Source organism: Thermobia domestica, chromosome 16 (genome assembly GCF_964235325.1).
Source record: "Thermobia domestica chromosome 16, izTheDome1.hap1.1, whole genome shotgun sequence".
Lineage (NCBI taxonomy): Eukaryota > Metazoa > Arthropoda > Insecta > Zygentoma > Lepismatidae > Thermobia > Thermobia domestica.
The window spans coordinates 183,633,703-183,660,740 of NC_137469.1; the positions used below are offsets into that span (position 1 = coordinate 183,633,703).

The window sequence follows — 27,038 nt, forward strand, 5'->3', positions numbered from 1 at the left end:
CCAGGTCTCCTATAGTTTGAGGATTATTCTTGTATACCTCTTGCTTTATAAGTAGCTCCATAGAAATGAATAGCAGTTCCCGAGTGGATGTAAATTAAAGTTTTATCATGATAATTTCAAAGTTTCTTTTTCATTGCTTCCAGGAATTGTATAATGTAGACAAATCCTTAACACACATTTTGATGCACTACAACATCAGCAGTGTTACCAATTCTGACTTAATTTATGAAAACTACGATTTCCCTAGTTAACACTTACGGAGGCTTCATCCGACTAGTTATCGGTTTAAAGTGAAAAATTCTTTTTACTGCTCCATAGTTTCCGAGCTATTCCAACTAAACAAATTGAAAATTAACGACAGAACATCCATACGTATGAGTTACGAGTCAATTTATGTGTTTTGTAAAAAATTGATTTGCATCTTTGGTTACATCTGGCAACTCTGTCCTAGTAAACAAAGGGGAAATTCTGCATTCTATGTAATAAAACACCATTAATAAGAGAGAAATAGGTAGGAGTGCGAAATTAGACAAGGAGTCAAAGATATCCTAAAACAGATCACACGTCATTACCATATATCATTTTTATTCTTTGCAGAACAGTACACTGAATGGTGTTAATTAACACTAAAGAAAAAACAACGAAAAAGTGTATCATGAACACATTTGAGAGTAATCTACTCCGAAAAATGGCATTAAAAAGAATATATGAGGTATCTCCTCCATTAATATTCTATGAAGCACACGTAAATAGCAAGTTAATCCACAACCAATCACACCAGAGAAAATTGTTAGGATATATTACTGAATAGAAAATTATTAGATACTTATAGGAATAGAGACTTACGATAATAATCTAACTTTGCTAATTTGTTAAAAGAGTTGTTACGAAATTGAAAGGAAAATTTATATAAATTACAGCTGTATATTGTTATTGTATACAGTACGAAGAACTTAGCCTGCTACCACTTTTACGGCGAAAATAGCAATTGCCCTCCGTAACAAAGATATGTTCATTGTTTCAGGAAACAAGAAACACAAAGTTATTTTACAATTTGTGACATTCTTTTCGCACAATCTTTTTTATACGAATGTTATTCAACCGAGACTATTAGGTGAGAATTTACTATAAATTTACCCACTCCAATTTTTCTCTCTGTGAATAGTATGAGGATCGAAATTTTGCCCAATGTTGGAATAGACATTTGAGAGTGGAACTAGAAACAATATGGAAAACCAAATGATGTGAAAGAAGCGTTAAAATTAAATAAGCAGACCTATCGCAAACATATTTACACATAATTAACACTATAATAAGGCACATAGACACTGTTTAGCGTATACGAAAATTTTACTTGAAGACTGCACGTAAAATGGAGGGAAAAACGTAAACACAAGTCATCGGTTATATGTATCCAAACTGAAAAAACTTAATATAGAAATAAATGATTTATTTAAAGAAGAATTACAGCGGGCGTTTTATCCTCATTATCCTCGTTTGGCTAATGAGCACCGATGTAGATGGAGTACGTGCTATTGGCGGGGAAGAAAAGGGTTCGATTCCCAGTGGGAGGTTATGTTGTTCGGATAACAAGTTAGGCTGTAGGTCCATGCCTCATATAGCCCCGGTGTTGAACCGGACGCTAAATTTAAATATAATCCAACTCTCGTTTGGCCCACTGATTCCGCTTAAAGAATAGACAGCTTCTTACAGTTAACCATATACATTAGTATATGGCCTCACTAAGTTTTAATCTATTGCTCTGAAACAGAAAGGGTGCATTGCATCCAGAATCATCGCATTTTCGCACATATGTGTATCACAATAACACCAGAAAGTAATTGCTTCAGAATTTGATCCACAAAAGAGAAATAACAATAGTTCTTCTGATTTTATATTCTTGAATGATTACATGAGTTCGGTCGTATATGCAAAAGATGTTCAAACGTGTTTTGCTAACATTGTCAAATATCTTTTGTCCATATATGAAACATATATCTGGAAAGCGTTTTTAAACTCTTCGAGAACAGGCCAAGAATTCCTTAAACATGCAAATTCTTTTGAAGTGTTGTGTCCGTTAGTGGTATTTTCAAGTGATTTACTCTTCCCTTTCGTGTGTAGGACGGTGGCCAGTTACTTCCAGTAAAAGTGTATAATCCAGGTAGATGATTACAAACGAAACAGCAATAGAAGGAAAATTTACAAGATGTCTATTAGAATGTATTCCAACATACATTCACACTTTATCTTTGTTGATTACAGTACTCAAATTACCGATGAACAACTATGCACTTCAGCGTTGGTTTCGTTCGTATATGTATAAAGTAAATTCTAGTCAAATAGGGAGAAGATGGTGCGTGTTTCACTCAGAGATACTTGCGATTATTTTGTCTTACTTGTTACTGTTGGGATGAAACAATTTTGCAAGCAATGCCTCAAACTGAGGCAAGGTCAATGAAAGGACACCCCGAGTTTGCTCTAATCTTCCTGTCTGACCAGTAAGACAAAACTTTTTTGTTACTTTTGTATGTAATCTTATTGCTCAATAAGAATTTTTACATTTATCGCAGGAGAATTTTCGTGGTAGCTCGGAGTCTAAAGGTGTAACCACATAGAAAACTCATTCTTGTGGTGGCATGTAAAGCAACTGATCTCATAACATACGTGCACAATAAGTACATGCTAACCAGTTAAGTATAGCATCATAACAAATATTGATGTGAATAATAATAATATAGAGTACTTAACTAAGAAAAAATAGTTCGCATTGGGGAAAAAAAACGAAAAAGACTGCTAGCTTAATGGAGGAAAATGCCCTCCCAGGCCCTATCGAAAGTCATGTTTTATTTCTTACGCTACGCATAGATCGCAGGTGCCATTGTTACTTGTAATCTTAAAAACGAAAAATTTCTTCACATAATCCCCATATACCTCACCATTTTGCCTACGCTATTCTGACATTCTTTCCATATATTAAAATTCAGGCAAACATTACTTATCTAATGCCGCAATCTATTTCTAATAAATAACGATATCAATGTCGATTAAGAATAAATCCAACAAATGTTCCTTAAAATAAAACTCATTTGCTCACTTTATTGAAGATCTTAAATTAGTTATTCAATTGTTCACTGGCAATAACCCAATCAAATTTAATCTTAATTATTTAATAAACGAACCAAAGCACACATTATCCTAATAAGTGTATGCCTGCCATTGCATTAAAGAATTATTAAGCACCGGTTGCAATGTTTCTGTTTACCCCTATATTTACTAACAGTACTTTGAAGTGCCACCGGAAAGAAATCATTATGGGAAAGAACTCTACGTTGTGTTCGAACGGTACTCTTTGCAAACAACTTTCTGTGGTTCGCAAATCTACTAATAGCTGGCAGCATGATGTAGAAGAAAGATATTTCCCGCTAATCTCATTTTGTTTCAGATAATCAAAAGAGCTGAGTCGTCGTTTTCACTATCCAGTGTTTAAGAGACCGCTAACTTAATCTAATAAAATTAGTTGCTCGAATATTTTTTTATTTTTATCAACTCGATTCGTAGGCATGATCCTTATTGCTCGAAAGTTATAATTTATGTCTCCTTTTACTTTCTTTTCTGATTTTTTGGAAGAATTACGAGTATCGTTCTCCATGAACTGTATTTGAAACTTCTTTCAATAATTGAAGCAGACATATACATAACTAAGATGTACGTAGTGTAGGCAGGGGTAAGCGGTCATTTCTCTCCATACACATTTTTAAACACATATAACGTATATTTCGATATAATCTGAAAAATGGACATTAAAAATGTAGCGTGAGAAATTTCAAATAAATGAAAGTAAATATTCATATTATTTAGTCGTAAATTCATACATGTGATAGAGGGTAGAATGAGGTATTCTTCTCTCATGTTTTATTATAGACATATCTCCTGGTTATCAGATGGATCCAGTGGGATGAATGAAATTTGCCATTACTTTTGCGACAAGTTTGTACCGCTGGATCCATCTGATGTATTGTGAGAACTGTTAATACATTTTGGAAATAATACACTACATACTCTTCCTCTCCTATGGAAATAATAGTAATCTGAAGAAGTGTTGCGGTGCACCATGGATTATCAACTTGTTGTGAAGAATGGTAAGAAACATGAATAACTTAGGCGTAAGAGAAGCGTATCTCTAGGGGTATGGGGCAATTTTTCTCAGAAAATCCCTTGTTACTAATATAGAAAAAACAGAGAAACAAATACCGAGCGCTACTCAGTATAAAATATCAGTCAATTGTTAACATTGGCATGAAATATATCGCATTCCTTGTTAGGAGTCAAAATGGTGTGAGGGAGCAAGCGGCAGGGCGGGAGGCAACTGGGAATGTCCAGCAGTATTTAAAGGTCGAGTAACTAAATAAATTTACTTGTACGATATTCCTTTACGCAGTGCTCGAAGTTGAAGATCTAAGGAAGTATACACTACATACTCTTCCTCTCCTATCTAGAGCATGCTTTTACGTCACTTATGGTGAAAGCATAATGTAAAGGCTTGGACTGGGAGTAGACAAAATTTTTCTATATTCGATAACAGTTACATAATTCTCGACATAATTTATATCAAAGTAATTTGTGTTTTAACCAGAATAAAGTACCAAGATAACCAAGGACGTTCTGTTACTTTTTTACCCGCCACATTTCAAAATCAATCTGTCACCTACGAGGTACCTGAAAGATGAAATACTCCCCATCAGCATCGACGAACTTTTGCCACGTCCATGGAATCTATTCCGGTAGAAGTTGGTGGGAAGTGAAGCCAAGAATGTATCAAGAGCACTTTGCAACTCTACTAGGGATTTGAACTGGCGTCCCCGAAGGTGAATGGAAAGAAAGGGAAGAGGTGAAAAAACAGATGACGCAATGTCCGCGGAGTATGACAGAGACAATAGTGTTTCACATTCAAGGCGTAGAAAGGTGTCAAAGGTCATTCTAGATAGGTGGGGTTTAGAGTTATCCTGTAACAGGAGAACCCCTTTACGATTCAGTAGTGCTGGATCCAGAGTATTGAGTTTTCCTTCAACACGGCTCAACTGCTGAATGAACACTATGCATTGATTCACTGACCAGCTGGTAACAGTTCCTGATGCACGATGTCGCGAGCAGTACACACAGGAAGACCTTCTTCTGGTTTAGTGCTGGTTTTGACTGTTTGGAACCGGTATATGGGATGCTAACCAATGATACCAGCGCAGTGGAGCTTCCTACAGGACCTACTTTATGGCCCACATGTCAACACTGTCCAGGAATGGCTCCTTTCTCAGACAAGACAGCAAAAAAACACAGGTGTCTGCAGCGTTGCTCTCTGCCCCGCAGCCAAATCATGTGCAATCCACCGACCCAACTTGAAGTGCTTTCCAAGTTGATGGAGGTGCTGCCGAACAGTTCTTCCACTCAAACTGAATTATAGTCCCAGTTCCTCACATATATGGCCATTGTCTGCTTCAATTGCTGCCTGCAGATTTTCATTTTTTACGTGTTGGTCTTCCCACATGTAAACTGTCTTCGAGTGTTTCGTCATCGTCCTTAAACTTGTTAAACAACCGCTGCACGCTCCGGGAAGTCACAACACAATCACCGAGAGCTTGGCATAACCTCTGCACAACTGCAGCGGCGTTTGACTTCAGTTTCTATTCGTACAGCATACATGGCCTTAAGACGTTATGTGGAGGTAACATATTCATTCTGTCGTTACGAAAATTCACGGTGTAACTGAACTGCCACAACCAGCTAGTATGTTGGATATACCAATACCAACAACTGACCTTGGCCTTAACTCCAATCACATTCAACTCACGGTGCGAGAGTCTCTGAACAAAAAGCGACAGAACTTTCTTGGTTTCTTTATAGAATAAACTACGTAGCTTTCATATACGGTCACATGACAGGAGCATGGCAAAGCCTAGCAACCGAAATGTACGTTCTTTAATCACACTAATACCAGTGTAAAAGCTACGGATGTCAAACGGAACAAACGCTGTACGATGCTATTATTGTAACCGTAATGGAGTTACGCATATTCAGAGCTCAATATAGTTCTATCAGAGTTGGAGTTGCAACGCCGGAATCTAGTTACAAAGAAGGATTCATATCAAGGACAAGTAATTCTCTAAACCTTCACCTTCGAGGAAAAAGATTGTAATGCTTTGTCGCGTATTATATGAGCTTCTGTATCACGAAAGTATCTTGAGTGAGAGGGTACTGTTATAGGTAAGCCAGTAAAGTACTGCTGTCAATAATAGAAAACATACTACTGAATTTTATGCTCGCAAAATACCTATACTTCCTATTGCAGTTAATGTTTAACAATACTCTTGTTAAATAATTTTGAGATTTGATAGCAATTTATATCTTGATTAAAGTATTACTGAATGATCGTTTTACCTTTAATAAGATTATCTCTTGGCATTACAGAACTTTTAATAAGATTATCTCTTGGCATTACACAGTAGCTTGGCACTATTCAATTATAACACTCAAGCCGTGCTATAAGGAGGAGCTTTATAGTGATTTACCGTTACGTTTGGAAACTTATTTCATTGCCCAATTGTCTCATCTCATACATAACTAAGTATTAGGTTCCGTTATTTTATCTATTCAAATGTTTGCAATTCCATTAACTCAGTTTAAGTTAAATGAAAACAATATTTAACTAAGTATTGCAAGAGTTGAAAAGAAATATTTATATAGACATGACTATGATGAAATAAACAGATTAAACGTACCTGAGGGCCTGAGCATTGTTATATGCTTTTATATCACCGATTTCTTCAACGTCCTCTTCGTGATCGATCTGATCTCCAATACTGGCAGAATTGTCACTGGTTAACTGTTTCGTATTGTGTATAAAATCGGAAGACTTTGGTTTGATGTCACTCTGAAAACTTTTCGTTATTACAAGTATTTCAGCTGTTGACAAACATTTGACCAAACATATTGCTCTCGAATTCAGTTTCCAATCTGATATTGTTTCATCCTGATTCATTTCGGAAGCGATATTCTTTTCTTCCATTGCACTTTTTGGTTCCTTACACTCCAAATGTACTGCAAGAGGATCCTTATCATCATTAGTATTACTAGTACATAGTTTATAATTGCATTCCTCAAATTGCTCGTTCTCTGTTTCTACTTCAACTTTAATAGGAACGTTTTCTGTTTCCATTTCAATTCCATTACAAGAGAACTTCAAATACTGAAAAGACATTTCGCTTGCTAAATCCTTCAAGTTGGACATTTGAAACTTCACCACTTAATAAACAAAACCAAACAAATCTGAAAAGAACAAGAAAAATATTATTCCTTTTTATCAAAATGTATTGCCGTGCAGAGAGAAAATATCGGTAATTTCCGGCAAGGTTTTAGAATAATATTTTCCTTCCCATTTAGCAATAATAAATACAAAGAACGTGCCCTGCGGGGCTCTAACTCGCCTTCACTTGCTAGCGCTCCCTTGGCAATACTATGTGAATTAAATGTTACTTTGGTAAGGAATGTTCCGTTTCTTGAAGGTAATGTTCCGTAACTTTCGTACGGAAAGAAACCAACCTACCTACGAACCTTTATGGAGGGACCTGTGTTCGAGAACCTTCCCGTAAGTTCCATTTGAGAAGCGATTAAGTTAGCGGGGACAATTCTTTGGGATCAGACTAGGGATACAAAATGTAACGAAACTACTACATTAAAATATCTGAAATTGTCCTACAACTCATACGAATATATATATATATATATACCTCAATACCAAAAAATAGAAAAACATAACGTAATATCGAAATACTGACCAATATCCGTTATCTTCTTTCTTTTTTATGTTGTTAAAGCAAAGCAAAGTAAACTTCTCTACTTTACATACAAGTATATTATAGGGATATATAACGTTTCATGCACATTACTACATTTGTTTTACTATTTACAGGTACATTTTATAGGTGTACCATTCATGCTTTTTTCTTTTAATTTTCTTTTTAAGTAAAGCTAGGAATTTTCAACGTACTTTCAGTGTTGCATGAGGACGGAAATCTCCAACACTAAAATTTTCTCTACTATTACGCTAGATTACATATATTAAAGAGAGCAAAATATGAAAAGCAATGTTATACATACTTTCCCCTTAAAAACGGATAACATTTTCAACAAATACTGTAATATTTTAAAGACAGACCTATTTATTCTCTGCAGCCTTAAGTCTTTGCTCAAATACCTCAGCGCTAGCAATTTCTAGTTAAATTCACTTTGTCCTCTTTGTATTATGTTTTAATTTACAGGTCACGCACTTTTTCAGTATTTTCTGTTTCCAAGTATAAAATTATCACTGGATATTTTTGCTAATAAATTATAGTATTTCTTTCTTGTATTGGTGTACAGCGTCCATTTTAGTACCAGTGTTACTGGAAACATGGATTTACTTGTTAATATTCGATCCTAACATGAGTGCTTACCACAAATGAACGGATTCTTCGCACAGAAGGCTCTCACCCGAACCAAATTGCATGTAGAGAGCTCTTGCATAGGATGTAATGAGGCATATACCTTCTTAATCTTTTTACAGTACAGCGCATACCAATCTAAATTTTCCGAAAGAACAAACATAGTATGAGCGTATTTATACGATAAACTTTACTGAACTGAAATATTCAACAAAACGATATCTGCTCTTATAGCATCTTTGTTTTGCGATGTGACGATGTTTCTCGATATTTAAAACATCAACATCAATACGACCAAAACTTAACATTGAACTGTCCTATCGGCATATATGCTAACGAAAAATTTATTTCTTTTCAACATTAAAGTAAATGAAAATTTAGAGAACTCTACTTAAAGAAATTACCCTTCTATACTATTACCCTTCTACTTAATGAAATTTACAATACAAATTTATTTTACAAAAATAAAGGTCTACTCATATAAATAGTTATTTTTCTTTTTTCTTTTACGATCAGAACGGTCAGTTTTTCTACATTACAAATAAACATTATTTTACTTCTGTTTTATAAAAATTGGTTTCAGTGAAACGTAACTTTTGGTCTCTTATTTAATAGCTGTAAAAAAATCTTTTATAAAAGCTTAGAAAGTTTTCTGTTTCGTACCACATTGAATGCCTACCACCTCCCGAAGCTAGAAAATTTCCAAAGGCGATTCCTTTCCGGATAGGAATTATCCAGGGTTACCAGAGTTTTCCCAGTATTTCTCTCAATCTCAAAAAAAAAACAAAAAAACAAATCTGAATTCTTCATTGCTACACTAAATTACTCGAATGACATATTAACACTGTAAATACTAATTAAGTATATACACGGAGTGGCCAAACATATGGAGACTTTCATCACATACAAAAACGTGTTCCAAAACAAAATGTGTTTTGTACTTTTTCCCTCCTGTACAGATTTACCAATCTTGAATTACACTTGGATTTCAAGGAATGTAATTTAGATACTAGGTGATACGGAAATTCTAGTTACGATTAACTAGATGTATCAGATAGCCATGTGGATGTTTTCTTACGGCAAAATTGTCGAGAAAATATATCTTATGATGTCTCGCTCATAAATTTGAAACAAAAATTTGGCGAAAGTGCCAAAATTATTTTCCATGCAGAAGTACTTTATATATTTCAATGCTTTGTATTACTATTTGTATACTGTACAACAGAAACACCCGACACGAACTATTCCTTCTTAATATGTGAAAATTATATTCAATTACTACGCTTATATCAGGAAAACACATTTTACACAAAACTCCACAACATAATACGAACTAGAGACTTGCTTCCACTTATTTTTCATTTATGAAAAAGTTAACATTATGAATTGATAGTGTAGTGATGGGTTATATAAAAAAAACTAATAATAATAAACAAAATATAGTAGTTGAAATAGAGTGCATGACTTCCTTTTTGCATGCCTGTCTCGTTAACCTTTATTTACTTATTTATTTATTGTGAATTTTATACAATATGTAATGCACTTTCTAATATTGCCATGTTCTAAAATTGTATAACATGATAAACCAAAATAAATAGGAAACCTCAAACTTTCTAGTGATGTACGATACAAAATTTTGCGTTCCTGTGTTACGAGATCTAACTGTTTTAATATCTGACACTAAAGTTGTGTACTTTTTAACCAAGCCTCATATTCGCAAGAGGAATTCTTGGAATTAGTGCTTAAGCAGTCGAAATTTGCAGAAGAGCGAAACTATGGAATTTTTCTACCCAGAAGGTGCCTCACTTTTCAAGTCATTTCAGCACCTCTCGCCGAATCCTATTTCGGAAGTTATTTGCTCGTTCCCTCACACACCTACGCAGTCTGATGTCCAAAATAATAATGTATTCAATTACCAGTGATTAACTGATAGTGAATTATCCCCTGTTTACGTATTAATCACTCAATTAATAGACATTCAATTCTCCTAATGGTGTTTAACTGGTTAAAATATTTAATAATAAAGTGTAGTTTTATAGAAACTATTTCCCAATAACGTATGTATTAATCCGCTCTCTTTGTCTACAAAAAACGTGAATGTGAGAGAGGCGGGTAGTGCGTAGGTAGAACTCAAAATGGGACGAGGAAGATATGTATTCCTTACCAGAAATACGTAACAATCAAAAGTTAGTATCTGTTTTACGAAGTGATAGTAAAAACTGCGCTACTAATTGTCTGAATCATGAATATTTAAAATTCGTTCAGGAAGAAATATTATCAAAAAGGCACATGCTAGTTTATAAATTTTATATATCTGCATATGCTACACTATGGGCAAACGATAATCTACGAATATTAGGAAAGCAGCAGTATGGAGAAGAAATTAGGAACTTTCACTACGGAATGATGGATGGATTGTTTTTGGTTTCTGCATCATCGCTCAATGATATAAATTTTGTTTTCATTTACCCGTGGCAAATAGCGTAACGCGACCGTCTAAGCGCGATCGTACTTTATTTGAATATGGGCCAGTAAGTGAAATACATATATAATATACGTATGCTTATTGTGCAAAATTTAAGTGTTGCTTACGAATGTGCAATATTAATAAATCGATATTTTTCATATCATTTTAATATATTTTTTAATCAAAAGCAATGTATTATTAAGTCTCTAATTTACATGCGTAGTGTCATTAATAAGTGACGGAAGTACACTGTTGTTTATTATTGGAATGTATTCGTAATGTAGTACGGATGAAAGCTTATTTCAGGTAAGCTCTAACATTGTTTGTTTAAATACTATATTGATTTGTTTGCCATGTACATTTAGTTATGCAGTACGACTTTACACTTACTTTCCAGACAACCTCTGTGTGTGCGAGTTATTTTATATTTAAATTTGGTATAGTCCCTTGACGCTGCGAGAGACAAGATTATTTTCCAAACCCCGGCTATTGAAGACGGCCAGACCACCATATATAATATTCAGTTGTAATCGTATCGTGTGGCTCGTCAGTGGCGTTGGGTACCCGGAGGAAAACACAAATCTATTTAAATAGCTCGACACAGAACCCTTGCTACCGTCGTATCTTGGTTTATCCCTCACTGGGGGATAAACCCAATATATTCGTATCTTGGCATCCTCGCATGAAATGTACACCTTTATAAATATAGGAAAAACTTTCTGTTTAGACGAAGAGGACTAAATATTTGGAGTCTAACCTAACCTAATATGAGTACAAACTAACGAACTTTTAAATTCAGTTTCGATTCTACAAAAAGGCTTGTTTAAATGTTTCTAAGCAAAGACGAAACATCCCGACTGAAACATGTTAAAAAGTTAGAAGATCTACAAAACATGCAAAACTAAGTGGCTCAACAGGACTGTCAACTTCACTCAAGATGGAACAGGTAATTAATGAAATTTTCTTATACCAAAATATAGACACTAACATCTGTAATAATATAGACTCTTTTAATGAATTATTTAGTGACACAACAGGCATCACGATTATTCAATTGAATATTAGAAGTGTTAGAAAAAATTTAGATGAATTTTTAGTATTGTTACAAAATATTGCTATAAATGTAGATATTATTGTCTTAACAGAAATATGGAAAAATGAAGCAACTTGTAACATTAACATAAACGGATATCGCTATTATTATACAAATAGGTCTTTAACACGTGCAGATGGAGTCATGATATTGGTAAACGAGCAAGTTGACATTGAGAAAGTAACGGAACTGAATCTTGCTGACGCCACTGGAATGCGCTTACATTTAAATAATGCAGAAGGTTGTAACATAATAGCTATATATCGCACTCCAAGTGGTGATGAGAAAGCATTTCTACAATCACTAAATGATGAGCTTGAAAATTCATCAACTTGCTCTTTGCTTTTAGGTGATGTTAATCTAGATATATTAAGTGACAAATACTGTGAAAATATAGACACGTATTTAAACTTACTATATAGTCATGGTTATGTTTCATGCATAAATAAACACACTAGAGTTACAGAAAATAGTAAGACTTGTATAGATCATACATTTTTAAAGTACCAAAGTCCACTGAATGTCACATCAGCTGTGTTGCAAACAAGTATAACTGACCACTTTCTCACTAGTATAAATGTTCCCATTACAATGAAAAAGAGGGAAAAAATATCATATGAAACATCAATTATAGGTTATACTTTATTAAATGAAGAATTGAAAAAATGTAACTGGAATCTGGTAATAAACAGTAATTGTGTTAATACTGCAACTTCGAATTTCATGCAAATAATGAAAAATTCTATAAATAATTCACGTATTAACAATGAAAATAAAAAAGTAAGTAGTAAATATCGTAAAATAAAACCATGGATAACAAAAGGATTAGTCAACTCTGTAAGAGAAAGAGATAGATTAAGTCGTTTAGTAATAAAAAAACAAAACGATTTAGAATTTAAGGAATATTACAGAAGGTATAGAAATAAACTTACACAATTAATAAAAGAAGTTAAAAATGACTACTATACAAAACAAATTACATTATGTAATAACAATGTTAGTAAATTATGGAAGGTAATAACAGATATTATAGATAAAAAAGACAAAAAGTATGTAGAAATAAATGAACTAAACACTAAAAATGGTCTAGTAACGTTTGAACGTGATCCAATATTAATAGTTGAAAGTTTTAATGAGCATTTTTCCAGTGTTGGCAAAAAAATACTTAACAAAGAGGTTGATGATAAAATAAATTTAAATTTGAATCCTCAAACTAAAGTAGTAAACTCTATATTCTTCACTCCAATCACTGAACAGGAAATTAAACGCTTCATAAATGAATTATCACCAAAAACAACATCTGGTATAGACGGATTATCAGCAAGTGTATTGAAACATACGAAACCAAATATATTAAAACCTTTGCAGTATATCTTTAATCTAAGCTTAGAAACAGGTGTATTTCCCGATGATTTTAAGACTGCTGTAATAAAACCTATATATAAAAAAAGCTCAAAGGCTGACCTGGTCTTATTTTGGTCAAGAAAATTAACTATAGATCTATATCAATCCTCAGTAACCGTGCTAAACTGTTAGAAAAATGTATGAAGAGAAGATTAGTTAATTTTCTTGACCAAAATAAATTATTTTCTTCAAATCAATAAGAATTTCAAAAAGGTAAAAGTACATCAGATGCGGTATACAATTTAACAGAGATTTTTGTAAAAATGTTGATAAAGCTGAAAAAGTAATTACAGTTTTCCTAGACCTAGCTAAAGCATTCGACACAATATCACACAAAGTTCTCTTAAATAAACTAGAAAGATGTGGAATAAGGGGTTTATCACTATCTTGGTTTAACAGTTACTTGAAAGACAGAAAACAGGCCGTCCAAATAGGTAATTTTCAAAGCAATTATTTATATGTAAAACAAGGAGTCCCTCAAGGAACTGTATTAGGCCCAATATTATTTTTAATTTATATAAATGATTTGTGTAATTTAAAAATGGACGGGCATATACAATGATTTGCTGATGACACTTCACTTATATTTACTGGTAAAACATGCACAGATGTATTCAAAAAAACTGAAGCAGAAATGAAGAAAGTAAAACAATGGCTTGATAATCATCAGTTAGTATTAAATGCTGAAAAAACCAGGTATATAACTTTTTCACCAACTATAACAGGACAGCCAGAGAACATGTCACTAAAATTGCATTATTGTGAAAATTCTGAAAAATGTAACTGTAGTCCTCTTATTAGTGAAAATAAAGTAAAATACTTAGGTATATTTATTGATAAGCATCTAAAATGGTCTTCTCATATTACACATATCGCCACAATACTAAGAAAATTATTATATAAATTTGTTCAATTACGAAACATTGTAAGCATAAAAATATTACGAACTGTATATTATGCTCTGGTAAATAGTATAATTACATATGGTATATTAATTTGGGGTGCTGCTTACCCTACTCACTTAAAACCTCTGATTGTTCAGCAAAATAATATTGTAAGAATATCTTTAAAAAAGGGACTTGAAAGTAGACTAGATAGACTCTATGACCAATTCTCAGTACTACCACTTTCAAAATTGTATTTGCAGAAGGTATTAATATATGTTAAAAAGAACAGAAATAAATTGGAAGTAATAAAACATACGTATATAACCAGAAATGTGACAAACAAAAATTTAGAAATTAGAGCAACGAGTAAATCTATAACTCAATACCAAACACATTACAGAGCTCCAAAGATCTATAATGAACTCCCACTCCGAATCAAAGATGAAAGTAATTTCAAAACATATAAAAGGTTAATTTTACAGTGGTTAAAAGAATTAAAAGGTGTTTAAAAAAACTATTGTTAGCTAAAAGTAAGAATAAACCTTATATGTTACGATAAGAAAAATAAAACACGAGAATCAGGCTCACACACAAGCATTTGCTTATGTGAGCCATTTTCTATCTTATATATTCTTTGCATAAAAAATACAAAATAAATTTGCAATATAGAAATAAGTGCATTGAATTAAGTTACCCAACACTGGGAGATAGGCATGACTTCTGGAAGTCCGAAGTCCTGTCGTCTCTGAGTGCCGGGTACGTTAAACTCTATTAATAAAGGGAATCTAGGAAGTCCGATTTCCTTTAGAGAAGTAATAGCACTTATAAGTAGAAAATTTACTTTTTAATTTCCGTAGCAGTTATTTTCTTATTCTTTCATTTTATTTTCATTAATATTTTGTATATTGTTATTTTATAATTTAATATGTTTCTGTATTTTTATGTATATTCTTAATGTGTTGGATACATCCAATATATTAATTTTCTTCTTCTTTAAATAAATAAAACAAAAAAAAATTGGAACTAACTTTAACAGAAACAATGTATGCGTCCACCATATTTTGTTGAAAGCAGGAAGACGGTAGGGAATGACATTCATTTAAAGTGAAGGATGCAAAATGACAAAATCTTGTTAGTTGAGGTAAAGAAATTTCTCGAATATTATCTTAGGGGACAAATGATGATTTCTAAAATATTGAGAAAATCTTAAAATAATCCACCAAGTAGTTAAATAATGTAAAACTGCATTCCACTACGATTTTAATGATGTAGCTTTTTGGATTCTACTCCTCTTCAAAATGCACCGTGAGCTGAAGCAGAACTCTTAATCAACAACACTTTTAAAATACAAAATAATTATCATCTACGCGCAGCACATTGTTGAACTGCAAAGAAATTATCATCACACCTGAAATTTCCGAATACTCCGAGTGCGTATTTCCACCGGTTCTCGCGTTCGCAAACTTTGTCAGGGCCAAAAGCTGAATTACAATAATCAGTGGCGTATTTACGATTTTGTTTCGGGGGAGCTTTGCCTGAAAATGTGAAAATTCTGCAAGATATTTCATATACTTTACTAGAGTAAGATTTCGGGGGGCTTAAGCCCGGAAGCCCCCCTAAATACGCCACTGACCATATTTGACAAATATTTGAAGTAGAGAAGTGTTTCCTTGGTGCTAGTAAAGTAACATCTCAGTAAGTGTGTAATAAATTTTGATTTATTTTAAAATCAAATGCAAGAAAAGTTAGTACCGATTTAATTACGTGTCTCAATAAAGTGATTTTTTTTTTGTCGGATGAGTCACAAAACATATATTTTGAAACGTTTATTCGCATGATATTTTGACAATATTTTTTATACGTTTAGCTCGCTCGGCGAAGTGCTGTAAAACATTTCTTTCATGCAACAATATGGCCTAACTTTCTGAGTTCAATGTGAGAAATTCTTGTCTTCCGTATCTGGGACATTATCAAGATTAGAACACGAAACTTACCGAAAGCATTTCTTTTGAATTCCTTCATTGCATGTCAGTAATTAAAGCTAGTTAAACATTTCGGTAAAGGTATAAATGGTTTCCTTGTTTTCGAATGCCCCGACCTTCGACCAAGTTGTCTTCAGACACGGTATCGTTCATATAGTGTCATTTTGGTACTTGTAAAGCACACGGATACTAACCACGCAAATGTATACTCAGCACAAATTCGTTTATCTTTGCAGTGTACTTATTATTATTATTATTATTAGTAGTAGTAGTATTGGATGGGATTTCAAATCTTCGCCAACACGTTCCATTACTTCTGAACTGAGTACATTCTTTGGTATTAATTATGATAAAGGTTCAAAAGAACGAGCCCTACGGAGCTTCTAACCGCTTTCGGTCGCTCAGCTATATTTTGTGAAGTAAGGAACACTCGGTATCTTTTAAGTGCAAGATTGTGAGGGGGAACGAAAGCTACCTTTATTATTACTATTGCGTTCTCTCGGGCAGACGGTTCTACGGAAAACAAAATTTATAGGTAAAATACGAAGTGAATCACTTTTTGTAAAAGAAGAAGAGTTTGAATATAAGAAATTTCTGTCCTTGGTTATCATATTAGAAAGGCGGAAATTTTGGAACCAGTAGTTTTGACACGGAATTTTGGCACCATTTATAATAATAATACAGAAAATGTGAGAAAATACTCTGAATGTAATAAATATTTAAATTTACATGTTATTAACTAGAACTGCTCCAGCGCGACGAATCAAACCAGTGACGAATCTAGTCAGCGACAAAATTTCTTTCTCTTCTGTAAAATTTATTTTGCTTATAATTTTGGAATTGATGGACTGATTTGAGTAGTTTTCTGAAATTTACCGAAAACTGTATCTGTTTTAAGTTGCTGAATATTGCACTCAAATCTGTCCGTCCATTCGAGAGATAGTCGCGGAAGAAATTATAACATAGGAAAAAAATTTTGTAACTGACAGTACAGACACCGGTAAAGATACTATTGGCAGTTTCATTATATATTCAAAGCAAGTTAAAATTCCCCTCTAATGAGTTTGTATTTTACTTTCAAGTGCAAACAGTAAAAGCTAATTGGAACCATGGGAATTGAAGTACAGAGAAAGAAAATTAGAAAATACACTGGATATAATAGATGTAAATGTACCAATTTATTTTGCAGAGGAGATTACACCGAGATTCTTTCCATCGAAACTTCCGGCTCCCCTCTCACGCATATCCCAAAGCCTCATTAAAAGTTTAAGATTGAAATTGAAACAAATCCCTGAACATGATTGGCTTGTCACACGACGGTGCTGAAATCCAGTTGGCCGGTCAACGGATGTTGTCGAAAAGTGAAAGTATAAATTCAGTATATGACTTTTACTTCATTATTTTCAGTAGTGTCATTAACTTAAAGCATGGAGGTGATAAATTCAACGCGAGGATGCGAGAAATTGTGTTTACGGGGTTATATGTATACAAAACATAAGATTTCGAAAGAAAGTATTCGGTGGAGATGTTGTAAAAGAGTTAGCCTTCAGTGCCCAGGAATTTTGAACAGTGATTTAAATAAGTGCTATACAGTTTTGATTCACGAACATAACCATATCGGTGACGAAGATGCAGTAAAGGTTGCTGTTAGCCGAGAAAAAATGAGGAAGAGGTACCTTCTGAATGATGAAAATCCATCACAGGTTTTCACTGCGGTTGAGACACAGTTACCTGAAAATGCCCGTGCAATCTTGCCAAGGGATGCAACTGCTTAGAGAAGAGGCTGCACAAGAAGCAATAGGGCTTGTGGATTACTTCGACCAGACCTACATTTAGGGTACATAACGGCGTGTTCGGGCCTTTGGAAGAAACGACGATAACATCCGTCTAAGAAATGTGCGCCCTATTTTTCCTCCAGAAGTATGGAATGTTCACGACGTCACACTAAATAACGAACTGAGAACAAACAACATGTGCGAGTCCTGGAATAACAAGTTCAAACATCTGGTTGGAGTCTCTAATCCGTCAACGTGGAAATTAATCCAATGCATCCAGCAGGATGAAGCCGTGGTCTCGACACTGCTTCTGCAGGTTGCTGTAGGAGAGCGTCCAGCCAAGAAGACGAAGCGGATGTATGAACATTTGCAGAAAAGAGTTCAAAATTTGTGCTTGGCCTACAGTGCTGGAACAAAGAGCATGCAAGAATTTTGGATATTATTGTGAACCATATATTATTGCAAATCATGTGTTATTGAAACTCACTTATTGATTTGTTAATTTTTTTTGCGTGTGTATTTAAGTTTTCTTCGTTAAGAGATCAATAATTTCCATTTTGACTTGCTTTGAATACCTAATGAAGCTACCAATATTACCTTTCACTGGTGTTTGTACATTCATCGCTGGTTTCATTATTCGTGCTGATACAGTTCTAGTCATTAACATGTGAACGTAAATATCTATTATATCCAGAGTATTTTCTATTTTTTTTTTTTTTTCTGTATTTCAATTTCCATGGTTCGAATCAGCTGTTACTGTTTGCACTTGAAACTAAAATACAAACCCATTAAGGGATAATTTTGACTTGCTTTGAATATCTAATGAAGCTACCAATATTATCTTTTACTGGTGTTTGTACATTCGTCCCTGGGAGCAGTGAACATAGTGCAGTCTTCAGCAACTCAAAGAAGGTACAGTTTACCATAAATTACAGAAAACTTCTCAAATCAGTCCATCACTTCCAAAGTTATAAGCAAAATAAATTTTACAGAGGAGAGAGAAATTTTGTCGCTGACTGTACATTCGTCACTGGTTTGATTCGTCGTGCTGGAACAGTCCTAGTTAATAACATGTGAATTTAAATATCCATTACATTCAGAGTATTTTCTCACATTATCTGTGCTTCAATTACAAATGATGCCAAAATTTTCGTTTCTTCGTGCCAAACTACTGGTGCCAAAATTACCACGCCCCATCATATTGAAGTACATTTTAAATAGTGGTGAACGTATTCTAAGTGTAACTATTTACTGAAGAAGAAAAATACAAGAATGCGAAGAAGGTGGAAATGAACGACGGGAATCTACTGTTAGTGTTAGCAATGGATGCAATGCAAACACACAGTTTCATTACCAAGATTTGTGTGATAAAGAGCGTCATATTACAAAGTTTGCACAGTGCCATGTCATGTTGAAACAAAATCAATCGTGCGAAGTGTTGAAAAGAAGTAAAAGTTCAGAACAGACGAATTTTTCCTCGCAGCGGGCCATTTATACACGGAAAACCAGTGAATCCATTTTATAGGTAAAAATTATTACGTTTGTTTTTGAATGTACAAAAATTACGCATACTTTATGTATTTTTCCGCTATCTTGGATAATGTACCTCGTCGCTGATGCGCCTGCAACCAACGGACGCACCTCCTAGTTTCGCTCGATCTCTTGTTCTCACTCGGTTAGATAATATTCGTGCTTTTTAGTGGCCATCTACCACAAGTTGTTTCACGGTTTGTGCACTAGCTACTCATTTAATGCATGTTCTGCAAAAGGAAACCAGGAAATGCAATAAATGTTTGAAAATTTGGTAGAACCGTCTGTTCGAGTAATGCATTACTCTTGTTGTTGAATGCAGTATTATCACGCAAATAGTAAAGGAAATTATTATTTAACCATTACTTCAGATGGATTTCGTGAATTTTTCTTTCATGCTAAGTAGGATATTACCATGTGGCCCAGCGAAACATATTCTAAAAAACAATGAAAATCACCGATAAGAGTAAGGAATCTTTTAGTGAATGACTAACTTGATTTATCAATATATTTAAGTTCACGTCAGCATACTGTCTTTTCTTCTTCTCCAGAAACACTAGTAGTTAACGAAAAAACCTCGGACATACCTCCTATAAGCAACAAAGGTATAATTGTTTTATGTGTATCTGACATGGAGTATTTTTGAAATTAAAAATAAATTAACCATGTCATAATGCATCCTTTAACTGTGCGCCATTGCCTAACACTCAATACTTCATCTTCGCCATATTTCTTTTCTATTACAGTGATGCCAACCGTAGGAAAAATCTCATAACTGTGAGTTTTTGATCCTATTTCCATGAAAGAGATAATGAGCAGCATATATGGGATTTTTCAAGATCGAAATTTATAGCTTATTCATTTAGATATTGTAAAAAGTGACTAACACAGAGAAATTTAATTTATAATATTACAGCATAGTTTTAATTACTATAACGTGGGAAATTCACATGTAAAATGGGATTTTTTGCATCTCGACATGGGATTTCATTTTGTATCAGGTTGTCATCACTGTTCTATTATATCAGTAGATAATTAATGGACAATGTTCCTACTAAGTGTTTTAGAAAGAAAGTACAATAATTTAAATTGAACAACACAAAAGTTCAAGGCCGCCTTATGGGGCGTTTACACTTGGTCGATTTAGTCGCACGACTAAATCGACTCGCTGTATTTGCCACTAAATCGACGCAACTAGACCGAATGAGATCGATGGATGTGTTCAATTGTTTCAACCGAAATTGAATGCTGCTTGTCGACTCGCTCTCCTCTGGTCGATTCGAAATCGACTGGCAATTTTAAAGATGTCCAAGCAAAAAGTAATTGGTACAATTTGCGGTGTTATAGCAGAAGAAAATAGAATCGACCACAGAAAATAGAACGTCTTTCAATTCAGTTGTTAGTCGATTAGTCGCTTTCGATCAACAAGCGATTAAGTTGAAGTCCTGTTTACACGGTCGATTAAGTTGAAAGTGACATCAATTCAACTGAATCGAACGCAAATCGACTAAGTGTAAACGCCCCATTACCCGAGAAAGTTATTCCGTACCACGCATTCGCAAAATCTGCGGAGTGTTTAGCAAAGCTAAACATGCACATATTAGAATTATTTTGGAATTGGGAGGCAAAAATCAGGTAAAAATTACCATGTTTACGGGAGAAACAAGTTGGTGTAACTTACGTGTAATTACTAAATACTAACATAACCTACGTGAAACTAACCTGATTTAACCTAACCTAGCGTAAACCAACAAAAACAGAAAATATGGGAAGTACGAATTTTAAGCACAGCATTCTGCTCCCACAAATCTAAATACCATAACCTAACCTAACCTAAGCCAAACTAACCTAGCATACCTAAAGCATCAAAAGTACAGAAAATACAGCAAAAAAGCACGAAATTTAAGCAAAATATTCTGGTCCAACAGTCCAAACATATGCACCAATATTTATAACAGTTAATCGGATTATAATAAACTAAAGCGTAAATTTTGCATTACATTCACGCTCATCGTTATTTAAAATAGCCCTATGATTCTTAAAGGCCGCGCCTTCATTGCTTCCGAATGCGATTGCGAATTTCCCAGCACGTGTAAGTAAATTGGAGTGCCTCGACTAGTTCCGACCTGCGAATTGCGAAATCCAACGAAAAGATGCGAATGCGAACGATCCCAACATGCTGGGATTGTTCGTCCGAATTCGTGCGAATTGAGAGTCGTCTGCAGAGAAATTGAGCACTACGTGAGAGAAAAAAAGTTTGTTTTGCGTGAAAGCAGACGTCGTTGCGAGGTGCGGAAATAAAAATAAAAATAAAATTGGAAATAGATGTTGATGCTTTAATAAATTGTGTTTTTGATAAAGTTCCATTGTTGATCCAAGCTCATCCAGATTACCACAAACCATAAGTCGTGAACAAACTATGGGCAGTTGTAATTAAAGAACTTGGAGTGGAAGGTATGTATAATTTTCTTTGTTTTCTCTTTAAAATATGAAAATTTAATTAATACACGAACCGCAACTTTTTATTCAATTTATATTTCCCCTTCGAGGAAATACAAAGAAAGGTGTAACTCTTTCCCATTGCATTGACACACGCAATCATCGTAACAGTTCGTCCTTTTTCACCAGATGTTATTCCTCCAAGTTGCTTCTCTCCCTTTGGAGCAAGTATCTTTGGGGGTGTATGAACGGTTGAAATCCCGGTCTCGTCAACATTAAATATTTTAGAGGGCGGGAAGTTTCCTCTACTCAAGACTTCCTTGCAAACGGTGAAAAACTTGCTTACATTTTCCTTTGTAAAAGATGAACATCTTGCTATACTAGTTGGTTCGGGCTAACAAAGTGAAATTTCACTTTTGTATCTCTCTCTGAAACAACGCAACCACCCTTCACCAGCTTTCCCATTACGATCCCATTCAGATGGATATTTCATTTTATTGAGTTATGCGTACTTACAAGCTAGCTGCCTCATACACTGTGCTGTAAGACCATAGTGTAGGCTTACACTTTGCTTCACGTTATCTACTAGTTCACATTCCTCTTCATCAGTAAATATTTTCTTATTATCATATTTCGGATTATAAGTAAATTCCTTCAGTCTAGAGTCATAGCATTATTTAACGTAACGAGCCAAAGCTGATTTGCTAACATGGTATTTTTTCCTGCAGTACGAATTGTTTTTTTAATAACTTCTTTCACAGCCCTCTCCACGTCTTCTTTGTTAGGACCTGGTCGTTTTATCCCTGATTTGCTACGAGGCATTCCTCAATATCCTGAAAAGAAATGACAGTTTTACAACAATGTACCTAGGGCCATGTCCCTAGGATCATTGTCCACAGGTACATCAACCTCACTTGAATCACATCGGGAGTCAAAACTATTCACTACTTACTACTACTATTCACTAGCCTTACGTTTATTCTATGATATATACTTGAGTACGTATTCTTTCGAAAACACACCAAATATACTTCAACAGAATCAAATTAGTAATGCTATACCTGAAAAACTTACCTCAAAATCTCCAATTTCAATTTACAAATATTAAACTTCGTATTCTCATAGGAAAACGCATGAACATCAACAAGCTCTAGGACTTTAGACAGTCAGGTGTTAGCTTAAGCAATGTGGCCAGAAAAGAGCCAGTCATATTATCCCTTTATTTCTACAATAAATAAACGATGGTCATGGTACATATGTCCCTAGGTACAGCAGTTTCCCCTACATAATTTACTAGGTTCGTAAAAAACATTCAAAACAAAAAAATCTTCAGATGACAAAAGTAAATAAATGTTTTCTCAACTCAAAAAACGTATTCATACAGCAACACGAATTACAAATCACGACATGTTCTAACAATCTGTATGCGAAAATCAAGATTTTAATATTTTGTGTGCATACCTTTAACATTAATTATTGCCTCGAGGCGCCTTGGCATCGACCGAACGAGCGTTTTGGTCATTTCTGGGGAAATCTTAGAACACTCATACAAAAGTATCTTTTGTAGTGCTTTCTTGCTCAAAGGACGGCGTTTCTGTACTGTATAGCCCAGATAATCTCACAAGTGTTCGATAGCATTGACATCTGGGCTTTGTGGTGGAACAGGAACCATTCCCTAGTTTTTAAGCGATATGCTTAGGGTCATTGTCCAGTTGGAAAACAAAGACTGTCATGACCCAACCTCTGTACACTGTTTCATACGTTATGGCGCAACACACTAATATACTTATTAGCATCTATGCCCCCTTCAATAAAAACTAAGTTTCCCACTCCAGAAGATTCCATGCATCCCCAAACCACCACACTTCCTCCTCCGTGTTTTACTGTACAGATAATGTGTTGCGATTGCAATTCAGTCTTTGGCTTTCGCCACATCCATCTTTTGTCATCTGATCCGAATATATTAAACTTCGATTCATCGTAAAATACAACAGTGTCCCAAAATTCGTAAGGCTTAGTATGGTATTCGTTGCCAAATTTTAGGCGCTTTTGTCGGTTTACTTCTGAGATGTGTGTTTTCTTTCTGGCTGTACTAGCATTAAAATTGACACTATATAGCACATTTCGTATAGTTTGAGGATTCACAATGCAAGTAGATGTTGACGCGATTTCTTCAGCCAAAGACACAGCACTTCTAAAGGGTGCTTTACGTGCTAAATTGACTAATTTCCATTGGTCGCGGCGTCTAAGAACATTTGGGCGTCCCGATCTTCGTCTATTTTTTGTTGTTCCAGTCTCTTTATACTTCTTTCTGATGGAACTAACAGAACCAAAACTAATTGAGAGAGTCTTTGCAATTTCACGATAATTATTACCTTCTTTATAAAGAGAAACAACCCCATCACGTTGCGTTAAGGAAAGTTCACTTTTCTTGCGCCCCATTTTGACCATTAGCACTCACAACGAGAGCAGACTAACAGGCATACAATGAACTCTTGCTGCAGATACAGTACGATTGCTCGAGTTGGACAGTACAAGTGCTCAAGGTACAGAACAGGATAACTGTCCCGCTGTATGAATTCTTTTTTGAGTATCATAATTACGTGATTCACATTGTGCTCGTCTTCTTATAGTATTGGCGGATTTTCAACTCATGCAACTGTTAGTGTTATTCCGTCTCTTTGTTTCAATGTAACTTCCAATTTCCCGCTCACACATATAACTCCCCTACGACTAATTTTTGGGTGTATGAATACTTTTTTGAGTCACTGTATTTGAGAAATAATTATCGAAGTTATATGGTTTATAAATGGCTATCTTTTTTGTTTTGTTTTGTTTTGAAAAGACGTTTCTGCTAATTTTCCATTTTCCGAGAAATTTTCTGGTTATCGACGACTTTTCTGTTACCCGTTTCTCCAGAAAATTTTCTGTTTATCAAAATTTCGGAAATTTTTCGTATTCAGATTATCCAAGTATTCTATTTTCCAAAAATGTTCCGTTTTTCCATTTTTTTTCGATTTTTCGAATAAAAATCCGAAGTTTATTTCCCTTATTTATAAAAAAATCCAATTTCGCGAAACAATTCGATTTCGGAAAAATCCAATTTTTTAAAACTTCCGGAATTTTATAAATTCCTGATTTTTCGAATTCCGGATTTTTTCTGGCATGTATTCCGAAGTTGGACGTCCGATATTTTTTTAGCAAAATCTTAATAGAAGCTAGAAGCTATTAAAATTTATAATCTTTCAATATGTACGTTTTTAACTGATTTTAGGCCTGCTTTCGTTACATCGCGAGGTGGGGGAAAGGTTAGATCAGGTTACGTTAGGTTAGGATCTAGAACAGAGATACCCCATATCAGTTAGTAGCTAGGTTCGTTCCGAGCGAGCGCTACAACTCCCCTATCTCCAGCAGGAAATCGTGGACGAATTTTGTTAACGGTATCTCGGTAAAACCGGTATTCAGCAAGACAACCTTCAAATCAACGAATTGCTTCACAAATTTTAAAACTGTTAGTTCGCATCCCGTGCAAGGTTGCTGTGTATTAGCCGCCATGTTGATAATATAAATGCTCGTTAGTTTCCTAATTCCTGACTCTCATGTATGTACAACTAACTACCAAGAAATTCCTGGTATAAAATTTTACATAACAGCAATCTCAATAAACGCTATTATATTAGGCACATACTGATTTACTACATTAATTGCTGTAGCAAAAATTAGTTTATATCAAGGATTTCTTCGGCCATCTAAAACATATGTCAACACCAATTCGCCTACATCATCCCCTTTTTAAAATTTCTAATAATGCCTTAGTTGATCTCCCCGCACGGATTAACATCTCATATTGATGAAACTTCATGTCCCTCCTTGGCCTATGTTTAATTATTCAAATTACCACAGGCCTATTCTTAGCAATACACCATGTATCAAGAATTGAGTTAGATTTTAATAGAGTAATTCACATTTGTCGAGATGTTAATTTTGGGTGACTTTTACGTACATTACATGCTAACGATGACTCCTCCTTCTTCATTTGCCTTTACTTACACGTGGGCCGGGGGATATACTATGGCTCTTCTCTTTACCTTCATACTTGAAGAGTAGGATTTGCTATCTTACTTTTAGTTATAGCAACAGCCTTCGTAGGATATGTCTTACCTTGAGGTCAAATGTTCTTTTGGGGGGCAACAGTCATTACAAATTTGCTTTCAGCTATTCCCTATTTAGGAATAATACTTGTACAATGAATTTGAGGGGGATTCGCCGTACATAATGCTACTTTAAAGCTATTCTTTACCTTTCATTGTAGCTGCCATATCAATAGTACACCTTCTATTTCTTCATCAAACAGGTTCTAACAACCCCTTAGGGCTTAATAAAAATCAAGATAAAATTCCTTTCTACCCCTACTTTTCAACAAAGGATATTATTGAATTCCTAATAATAATAACGGCCTTAATATTACTTACTGTTTGAAATTCTTATATATTAGGAGATCCAGAAATTTTCACCCCAGCTAATCCTCTAGTGACACCCGTGCACATTCAACCAGAATGGTAGTTCTTGTTTCCTTACGCTATTCTTCGCTCTATTCTTAATAAACTAGGAGGTGTTATTCCATTAGTAATATCAATCCTCATTTTAATAATCATACAATTCTTCCACACCAGAAAAATACGAGGAAAACCATTTTACCCTATTAATTAAATTATGTAAACGGGGGTATTTTGCTCGTGGTTGGAAGGAGGAGTCGCCCGAAGTAAGGAAGAAATACAATACTTTCATCTCTGATAATTGAAATCATGAATAAATTTTATTATTATTATTATTATTATTATTATTATTATTATTATTATTATTATTATTATTATTATTTCTGTATATGTTCATTTTCGAGTTAATCATTTCATATCGGACTTCCGAAGGAAAAAAAACTATCGAAACAACTTATTGACCGTGCTGATAGCGACTAATCCCCGTCACGACC

General features: G+C 34.4%; 1 protein-coding gene across 3 annotated transcripts in view; it reads right to left on the minus strand.

Annotated features, from left to right (window-relative positions):
* LOC145673542 (uncharacterized) overlaps positions 1–20,338 on the minus strand; it is a 54,810-nt gene extending 34,472 nt beyond the window's left edge. For 2 of the 3 annotated variants that reach the window (XM_081743347.1, XM_081743345.1), the window contains exons 1-2: positions 20,197–20,338; positions 6,771–7,317 (exon numbers count right to left, since the gene is read on the minus strand). In XM_081743347.1, the coding sequence (XP_081599473.1) occupies positions 6,771–7,279 (509 nt within the window). In that variant the 5' untranslated portion in view covers positions 7,280–7,317; positions 20,197–20,338. Of the gene's footprint in view, positions 1–6,770; positions 7,318–20,103 lie in introns of all 3 variants that reach the window. The other variant, XM_081743346.1, reaches the window with a different exon arrangement.
* Between the last annotated feature and the right edge of the window lie 6,700 nt (positions 20,339–27,038).